The 9,907-nt window shown below is 44.8% G+C and overlaps 2 protein-coding genes across 2 annotated transcripts in view; one reads left to right on the forward strand and one right to left on the reverse strand.

The window, feature by feature from the left end:
- LOC135823515 (uncharacterized) overlaps positions 1-8,720 on the forward strand; it is a 31,286-nt gene extending 22,566 nt beyond the window's left edge. Inside the window, exons 12-16 of the mRNA XM_065336357.1 lie at positions 3,114-3,437; positions 4,232-4,519; positions 6,980-7,007; positions 7,400-7,614; positions 8,416-8,720. Of these exons, the coding sequence (XP_065192429.1) occupies positions 3,114-3,437; positions 4,232-4,519; positions 6,980-7,007; positions 7,400-7,614; positions 8,416-8,489 (929 nt within the window). The 3' untranslated portion in view covers positions 8,490-8,720. The remainder of the gene's footprint in view (positions 1-3,113; positions 3,438-4,231; positions 4,520-6,979; positions 7,008-7,399; positions 7,615-8,415) is intronic.
- The window catches only part of LOC135823049 (uncharacterized), a gene marked incomplete in the record, with an annotated part of 80,345 nt that overhangs the window by 23,796 nt on the left and 46,642 nt on the right, over positions 1-9,907 (reverse strand).

The raw sequence follows: 9,907 nt of genomic DNA on the forward strand, positions 1-9,907 counted from the left end.
TGTGGAAAGTGAACTTCTTGGCATGTCGAAAGTGAACTTCTTGGCATGTGGAACGTGAACTTCTTGGCATGTGGAAAGTGAACTTCTTGGCATGTGGAGAGTCAAAGCAGCATGGTTGACATAATGTGATTCATGGACTGAGGGACTCGCTGGTCTTGGACCCAACATGCCTGTCCAGCATGACCATGTTGTAGACGTGCAACATGTCTTTAACATTATATTTTCAAGGCTAGCGTATCTATCTATACATGTTCGTATAGATTATAGACCGGTTAGGAGGTCTATACAGGATATATAGACCGAGTAAAAGACCGAGGTCCCCCGAGGTCTTTTACGAGGTCTATAATATCCTGTATAGACCAACTATGAGGTCTATAATCTATTTATCGTGTTCTCCACGCAATAGTTTCTCTTCATATACGACATATCCTTGTAATTCTAGTATTATACTATAGCCTATACCGCATTGTACGGCATTGCAGGATCAAGGTCATTGTTTAAACTAGGTTCAGCATCGGTAGCACAGTGGCTGGGTGGTAAGGAATAGTGACTGAGATCCACATGGTTGTGGGTTCAAATCCCATCTTGTGTATTTCTGCTTTCTTCAAAATTTTCTTTTTCTAAGTTCGAGAGAAAATTTCTAAGTCCAAGAAATTCTAAGGAGTCAAATATAAGTAGTCAAATATATTATTGTGTATTTGACTAAGCAGTCAAATACGCGATATATTTGACCGCTTAGGTATCAGGGAAATTAGTGGGGTCAAATACTAAGAAGGCGATAAAGTACGATAGTATCCAGAGTTGGGATATTGTGAGCCTTGTGCCCATAATAAGTATAGATTATAGACCGGTTAGGAGGTCTATACAGGATATATAGACCGAGTAAAAGACCGAGGTCCCCCGAGGTCTTTTACGAGGTCTATATATCCTGTATAGACCAACTATGAGGTCTATAATCTATTTATCGTGTTCTCCACGCAATAGTTTCTCTTCATATACGACATATCCTTGTAATTCTAGTACCGTATTATACTATAGCCTATACCGCATTGTACTGCATTGAAAGTCAAGATCATTGTTTAAACTAGGTTCAGCATCGGTAGCACAGTGGCTGGGTGGTAAGGAAGAGTGACTGAGATTCACAAGGTTGTGGGTTCAAATCCCATCTTGTGTATTTCTGCTTTCTTCAAAAAAAAAATTTCTAAGTTGGAGAGAAAATTTCTAAGTCCAAGAAGTTCTAAGGAGTCAAATATAAGTACATGTAGTCAAATATATCGTGTGTTTGACTAAGCAGTCAAATACGCGATATATTTGACTGCTTAGGTATCAGGGAAATTAGTGGGGTCAAATACTAAGAAGGCGATAAGTATAGATTATAGACCGGTTAGGAGGTCTATACAGGATATATAGACCTCGTAAAAGACCGAGTGTATAGACCAACTATGAGGTCTATAATCTATTTATCGTGTTCTCCACGCAATAGTTTCTCTTCATATACGACATATCCTTGTAATTCTAGTATTATACTATAGCATATACCGCATTGTACGGCATTGCAGGATCAAGGTCATTGTTTAAGCAAGGTTCAGCATCGGTAGCACAGTGGCTGGGTGGTAAGGAAGAGTGACTGAGATTCACATGGTTGTGGGTTCAAATCCCGTCTTGTGTATTTCTGCTTTCTTCAAAAATTTCTTTTTCTAAGTTGGAGAGAAAATTTCTAAGTCCAAGAAGTTCTAAGGAGTCAAATATAAGTAGTCAAATATATTGTGTATTTGACTAAGCAGTCAAATACGCGATATATTTGACCGCTTAGGTATCAGGGAAATTAGTGGGGTCAAATACTAAGAAGGCGATAATAATAATAATATAGGTCGCATGTCTCCCAAATAATGGGTTCCACGCATCTGTCAACTGCTTCATCATGAAATAGATTGCAGCAGGAAGAATAGCATACGAAAAAACAATATACAGGTTCTAGTACATGACAAGTACAAGTACAAGCCATTTTTTTACACCTATGTACATTTGTCAACGAAGTCCAGCCATAGCTTTTTGTCCTGTGCAGTGTTGAGGCAATCCTCGAGCGTGTGTCCGAGAGGGGAGATCTTGGATTTCACCACATCAATCCACCGAAGCCTTTGTGCCCATACCGTAAAAGCCCCTGTATACCGTTTCCGTGCTGCCTTCTCGATACATACGTATGTACACTGTATATCATGTGCACATTCACATGTCTGAAGGTTTTTATTTTTTCATTTTTATTTTTTTATTGAAAACCCACAAGGGTTTTCAATAAAAAAATAAAAAATAAAAAATACGCCCACTCGAAATTACGCCCACCCTCTGTGTACACGCCCAGTCAGGGGAAGTCAACAGTTTTGTTTCAAAATAGCGCCCATGCCCATGTATACGCCCATGTATACGCCCATGTATACGCCCAGGTATACCAGCAACACCAGTACATGTACAGCCAGGTGCTGATACCCAATGCTTACTGCTATCCCTATTCCAAGTATACGCCCGGTTCCAAAATAACGCCCGTGCCCTTGTATATGCCGTGGAAATCGAGGCTGCTATTCTATACACCCGGGCCTATACACGGGTTTTTACGGTATTATAACAAAATTTTGCTCAAGAACTGGATGTGCGGACTTCGCGTTAACTACCATAGCCAAATGTACATGCAAAACAGTCAAAATTGTCTAATTTAGCAGGATCGAACAAGCAACAACACATTCAACCTGTACATCAAATTGAACAACTGTGCAAATCAGCTAATATTACCGTACTGTACCGTCGTACACGACTAACGGGTACTCGTTTGCTAACGGGTCAGCAGCTAAACAAACGGGTACCCGGGTACCCGGATCACCCCTTTCACCCCTAATAATTATTGTAGTATGTTGTTGCCTACTGAGGGTCAATACGCTGCCTGTACATGGCATTGTATTGTAACATGTACTGATGCTGTTGATTTAGTCCCCTTGTAACCCGTACGACCACACATTGTTTTCAGAATACTTCATATCAATTGGAGCTTGGTTGCATCGTATGCTTCACCGATGTCCACTGGTATTACAGCTATGTGCTTCTCATGTGTCGTTTCATGATAGTGTCGGGCCCTTGGGCGGACGAGCGATTCAACTCGGGTGCGTACAGAGGCTGGGTTCTGCTTGTGGAAGAGACGCTCCTTCGAGGTGCGGCCATTGGCAATGGGCTGCTAGACGAGAAGGAAATCCGCGTCCTGGAGAACGCCCAAGCGAAAGGTCTGTGTCCAAGTCACAATGAGCTGTTTCTGAGGTTCGTCACGGCCGGTGGACACGGCTCTTTCCAGAAATTCTTGACGACGGTCAAGTCCATATACCCGCACAAAGTCCAGGACTTTGAGGAGCTACTGAAGCCTAGTCAAGCATCCTCCTCAGTCAAGAGGAAGCCCAGTAAGTCGTTTGAGTGTATGTGACAGTCTACATTGAAAGAGTAGATTAACATGTTGCATGTACTTCTGAGCTGTCATGGGAATTCTTCAATGCTACGCTCATGTGGTGTAGCCAAGGACTGTTTGTGTGCTGCAGATTCTAGGCCCATTTAATACATGCATATGTATTGATGGATGTCTGCCCGGGGTATTTTAGCTTGTGTGTTTGCACACGTGCATGTGTGTTTGTGCACGTGTGCGTGTGTGTTTGCGTGTGTGTGTGTGTGTGTGTGTGTGTGTGCAATCGATAGGTTGCGGGTTCGATTCCCGACGATTATGGCCACACACGTCTTTCTTCTCTTTCTCAGACTCTTCCTGACTTTTCTTTCATTCTCCTGGGTGGTTACCAACAGCCAGTGCATGCCGGAGTATGTGGTGTGATGTGTGTGCGGGAAAAAAAAGAAAAAGAAAAAAAGACCAAAAATAGGGATTTACTGGCCAGAAAAAGTCACTTCAAATAGCTGTATGGTGTAGACCAGGCTGAATAGTGACGGTCAATTCTTCAGCCTTGCAAGCTGTTGAATGGTGCAATCCCAGCACAAGTTGCTATGGCTTCTGCCGTAGCATTGCTATCATCGCCTCCGGCGATGGGCATCAAAGGTCAAAAGGTGTGTGTGTGTGTGTGTGTGTGTGTGTGTGTGTGTGTGTGTGTGTGTGTGTGTGTGTGTGTGCGCGTGTTTTTGCATGTGTGCATTTGTGCATGTTTGTGTGGGTTCCATGATTTTCGTAATTCTGCATGTTTGTTTTCACTTGCAGATCCATGGATGGACGAGCGCTTCACCAGACAATGCCGGCAATGGATCACGTCCATCCTTCCAGACCTGCTCCGGACCCGAGCAACCAAGGGCCGACTGCTCACGGCTTCCATGATCCGAAGTCTCCAACAAGCTCAGAAATTTGGCAACGTCGTACACAATAGCCTTTTCATTCGATACATGATTCCAGGAGAGGCAGAGAAGTTTGAGACCTTCCTGAACGTGGTTAAACAGTACTGGGAGCACAAACTGGACGTGTTCAGGAGCATACTGGATCAAGAAGAGGACGGTAAGTCTTTACTTAGATGACCATTAATTTCATGATTCTTAAATTTATTCTAATTCTAAACAGTGCTCTATGCTAGTTAAAAAAATACTATGACTCTTCTGGGGGGATTGTCTAGTTTACACATTCTGAAATTGGTACACAAGAAGAGCATCAAAGAATGGCTTTATTGCTTATTTTGAATGAGAGTCAATGACATCCTTGCTTTGGTCGTGAATTGTCATGCTTGCATGCCTTGCCTTTTCTATTTCATCAGGCTTGTGAACTGTGTGAGTGCTAACTACACTTGCGCTAGCTGAAATCCGGCCCAAAATAGCAAAACTGGCGCCCCTGGTCTTATTTTTTATATTTTTTTTATTTCATTTATTTCACCGTCCAATGGCAGAAGCCAGGAGGAGGGCGTTAGCCAGCAATGGCAAGAGAAGGAACAAGAAAGAACGAAAGAAGGAAAAAGAAAAAGAAAGAAAGAAAGAAGCTTGTCATATCACTGTACCGCGAAACATGTGTAAGGCGGCGACCTCTCAATGGACCTTACAAAGGCGTTCACTGTGTATAGGTTGTCTTCTTGTCCAGGGTCATTTTTACTAGAGATAACACCCCGGCTTCTAGGCATGAGCGGGTAATGCTAGTTATTTGCTGCGATCTCTCTCATAATATGAGGATATGATGCCACTTACAATGCTCACACTACTCCATAATGCCAGTTTGAAAGTTGAAAAGTCGATTTAAGAAGGCCGTCTTGGATCAAGGCCAAAGCGTAGAAGAAAAAACTTTAACAGCAGTGAGCATGTTGTCTGAAACAATCCACTGAGAAGGTTTATTTGCAACGTCAAGTCTCCGGACGAAGCCGGACGGGTTCAGATGCACGATTTTCGGAACTGGACCTAGCCAGCTTCATGTATGACACCGTTGTCGACCGGCAATTATGCTTGTAATGCCAATCTTGCATGCGAAATGGTGTTATAATGCCAGCATTACGCCACCTGGAAAAAAAAGGGACTATACTGCCAGCCATAATGCTAGCACTACCCGCCCATGCCTACCGGCTTGGTTCTACTTGTAGTGGTCCTCTAGGGCAGGTGGTCACATAAGCAGGGTGGTCTGCTTGACAGGTTTTACTGTATTCCTACATATGTGCACCCAGCAATCATCATATCATTTCCAGGGCGTGCAAGTCGAGGGCGACAGATATGCAGCTGGGGTTGGATTTTATCCGGGACCACTAGAGCCATAGTGTACATTGCAGGATCGCCGGAAGCAGGTTTTGTTTGGTCTGGTAATCTCATGGCCTTTCATAACTTGTGTATGATTTTTTTTATTGAAAACCACAAACCTTCAGACATGTGAATGTGCACAATACAGTGTACACTCACTCTGCGGACAGAACTGTTTCGTCCTTTGTGGATTCATCAGCGCAGCACAGAAGAAATGAGGCCGAACCACTGTACAGTGTACACGCGTATGTATAAAGAAGGCAGTAGAGAAACGGCAGTGGTGGTGAGGCCTGGGCGGCTCGTCAGACCATCATGATATAACATAGTGGGTACCCGTGCTCTCCACTGCAGGAAACGTGTGTTTGTGGCCAAAAGGTTGGTCCGGTGATAACCTGACCGACCGGACCAGTTCCGGCGGGCCTGCATTGCAGTAGATTGCCACACCCATCATGGTCTCCAGTGGAGTTTCATGCATGTACATATACATGTAGACTTTGCAGTGCTAGTATGGCAAAAAGGTGGTCCTGCATGGCAATACATGTACTCCGTTAGCTCGAAACCAAATCAAAAACTACTGTAAAACCGGAGGAAATCGTTGGAGATTTATTTTCTGTGACTTCGTTACAGGTAATTTTGCCAAAAGTAAAACGCGACTTAAAACTCAACAATACCATGCCACACAGTGTGAAAAATGAATTTTTTGGATCTGGAAAACTGGTTTCCGAAATGTTCGCGCTACCAAACCGTTGATTTCGGGGAAAACCGAAAAAAATATTACACCACCGAAAATTCCCGGTTTTACAGAAGTCCTTTGAGCATCCTTCTGCGCAGGTCTGGAGTAGAAATATTATGACTATATGCCCCACACGTGAGATGCAATGCTCTGCTGTAAAGCGTGAAATTTTCGCGGCGTTTTTAGTTCGCGTTTTCAGAATCCGGACAGGTTTGCGAGGTTATAATTTTGCGATTGCAGAATGGCATTCTTGCTAAACCTGTGGCATTCTTGCTAAACCTTTCATGGATCTCCTTTTCGCGCTGTCTAAATTTCGCGATTTCCACGCGGTCGCGAATTTCGCAGAAACTAGACCATCACAATAATTTCACGGTTTACAGTATTCGACTCAAGACATTGAGCCCGCAGGCGTTGCAGCGAGATAGAAACGTTGGGCTTTCCAATAGCCGGTAGCCAGTGAGAGAATGATTCATTCTTGACCGATGTGAGTACCGTCTGTCCTGGTGTTCTTTCCAGCTCCATCTCCATGTACTTCAGCGCTGGGGTATGTACAGACCGTAGTGTCTTGTATTGAAGCCTGTCTCATATAGAAGCCTGTTTTGAATAGAAGCCTGATTTTCAAGATGCACTATCGGCACATAACCTCATTTGGGATATTTGATCGTTCGGATAGTCTATAGCAATACAATCATATCGATTGAATATAGTCTACTATAACCTGGAAAACTCTACACCAATGCAAGTGGTCTCTTGGCTGCAAAATTACAAGCCTCAATAAAGTTTTTGGCCAGGAGCCATCATCAAGATGGATGAGAAACTGGTGAGGATAGTCAGCAGTATCATTCGAATATTCGGCATTTAACTGTGTGATGTTTGGAGCAGATTTTTATTTAGATTTTTATTTGTCATGCGGGTTGCTTGTATGCGTTGATGCAGGCAAGTTGAGTCATCGCCAGCAAGTAATTCAAGCGCACAGGAAGCTGAGGAAGTGCCGCAGAAGGAGCTTGACCATCCCAGTGAACAGGCGGAGACAATGACGAAAGAGCACGATTCCACGCAGACGCCGCTTGGAAATGAAACCGACCTAACCACTGACGACGTTTCTGCTGTGGACAGTGATTCTGACAGGAGTGTAGCTAGTCTTGTGCATAGTAAGGATAACAATAATATCGCTGGTGATGGCCAATGGCCGACATGTGTGAGATTTGTCTAGCTGTTCTTGTTGCTGTGATAGTTGTGCAGGAGGGGGTAGTCAGAGCAAAGGGCAAGTGCCCAGGTCGAGAAGAGGGCACATGCCCAGGAAAGAGGGCAAGAGCCCAGGTCGGGAAGATGGCAAGTGCCCAGATCAGGAAGAGAGCAGGAGTCCAGGTCAGGAAGAGGGCAAGAGCCCAGGTCGGGAAGATGGCAAGTGCCCAGATCAGGAAGAGGGCAGGAGTCCAGGTCAGGAAGAGGGCAAGAGACCAGGTCGGCAAGAGGGCAAATGCCCAGGGAAGAGGGCTTGAGCCCAGGTCAGGAAGAGGGCAAGTACCCAGGCCAGGAAGAGGGCAGGAGTCCAGATCAGGAATAGGGCAAGAGCCCAGGTCGGGAGGAGGGCAAATGCCCAGGTTAGGATTTATAAATGTAAAGTTTTCCAGCAGTGCTCAAATTGCATTTCACAAGTACCGTATGCAAATAGCTTAGCTTGAACTTCATCTTTGTACCATGCGAGAAAACCCATATAGAAGGGAGATGGCTCGGCTGAAGTACTCTGCTGTAGTCCTCTAGAAATATTTCACTGTCATGGTCTCATGGATATCATGTTTGATGGGAAAGTACACAACTCTAAAGTGTGCGCAACTCTGATGCAGTCAAGGAGATTGGGGAAATTCTCCGGCTAACCTACGAAAAAGGTGACCAACTCGCTCAAACATGGTGTGTTGTTCTACTGTTTGCAATGCTCTGGACAACTGCAGCCCGTGCAATCTCCAGGACAAGCAGAACAGTACGTGTGCTTTGCTGCTGCTTGCGTTGTGAAGGCCAAGAATAGGAGCCTGTGCCTTCATCCCCAGATATACTGCATGGTAGCGTGCTACGAGACGTTTTCATACTTTGATCTAGTGCACTGTTGTTTCTTGAGCTCTGTGTCTTCTATCCATATGCGCGTGTACTGTACGATTGTACTGCTCGAGTGCACTGCACGAATGTACTGCACGGATTCATTTCTTGTAGAAGCAGCTGTGCAGCTGACAGAGGTTTTAAACTTTTAGATGAATCGAACACATTTTATTTTTGAAACAATGTTGTACTGTGTATCATAGACCCTGAACGATTTCTATTTTTAGCTTATGGGGTCTATAATATAGCAACCCGAGTGTACTTGTAGTACAGAAAAGTATTGTTTTTTGTCTGTAAAGGTTCCATTAGTTGCAAGATTGCAACTAACTGTGACTAGAAAGCGTCCTGAAACACTGCCTGCTAGTGGTAGTGCTGGTGTGCACCAGGGAGCACTACACATACCGTCCGTATGTACGGACGGGGATACTGGTATGTATGGCTCCCTGGTGTGCACACAACGTGTTGGTTGGCCAACATCACAATAATTATGCTGGTGATTTCAAATTTGGCCGAGAGGTCCGATGGAACCTTCAAGATAATGGGTTTGGCTAAACTAGAATTATTTTCTCCAAAGCAAAACGATGCAGCAGTAGGTAACTAAAATGGTAGCTAATTCTTTTGACAATACACATTGACACATACAAAGCTGTGGACTCACTCAGTCAGCTTCACTGTCAAAATATCCTTGAGTGGAGAATAATAATAGTTGAGACGGCTCGTTAGCGGACCAGCACGAGGCTGCAGCCCAGGCAGACCAGCTGCTTTGGACGATCGCCTTATTTTCTACGCCCAAGACAAAACATTCAAGGAGTAGCGAACTCCTAGAGAATAAAGAGAGAGAGAGAGAGAGAGAGAGAGAGAGAGAGAGAGAGAGAGAGAGAGAGAAGTTCTGAGAAATACGAAAAACCGACTTCGCTTACGTGCGTGTGTGTGTGTGTGTGTGTGTGTGTGTGTGTGTGTGTGTGTGTGTGTGTGTGTGTGTGTGTGTATGTGTGTATGTGTGTAGTCCAGAGTGCGCAGTTGATACAGTTCATATCCTTACTAACAGAGCACAGGCTAGGTGAATGGCAGAGAACTGCTCCTCTGTCCTAGGGATGCAGACCCACTGTGTACTGCCCCTCTGTCCTAGGGATGCAGACCCACTGTGTACTGCCCCTCTGTCCTAGGGATGCAGACCCACTGTGTAGCCTGTGGAGTTCACCGGATACTCAGCAGCCAGAATGTGGCCTACTTCTACTGTTGCGGGAGAGTCGCCAGGACCAAGACATTAGACGCGGCTTAGCCGGGCCCTTTCAGACTGGCTGGAGCGAAACACGCGTCGGGCGCCTTTTCCACCTGGCAACTCCGCAG

Source organism: Sycon ciliatum, chromosome 8 (genome assembly GCF_964019385.1).
Source record: "Sycon ciliatum chromosome 8, ocSycCili1.1, whole genome shotgun sequence".
Classification (NCBI taxonomy): domain Eukaryota; kingdom Metazoa; phylum Porifera; class Calcarea; order Leucosolenida; family Sycettidae; genus Sycon; species Sycon ciliatum.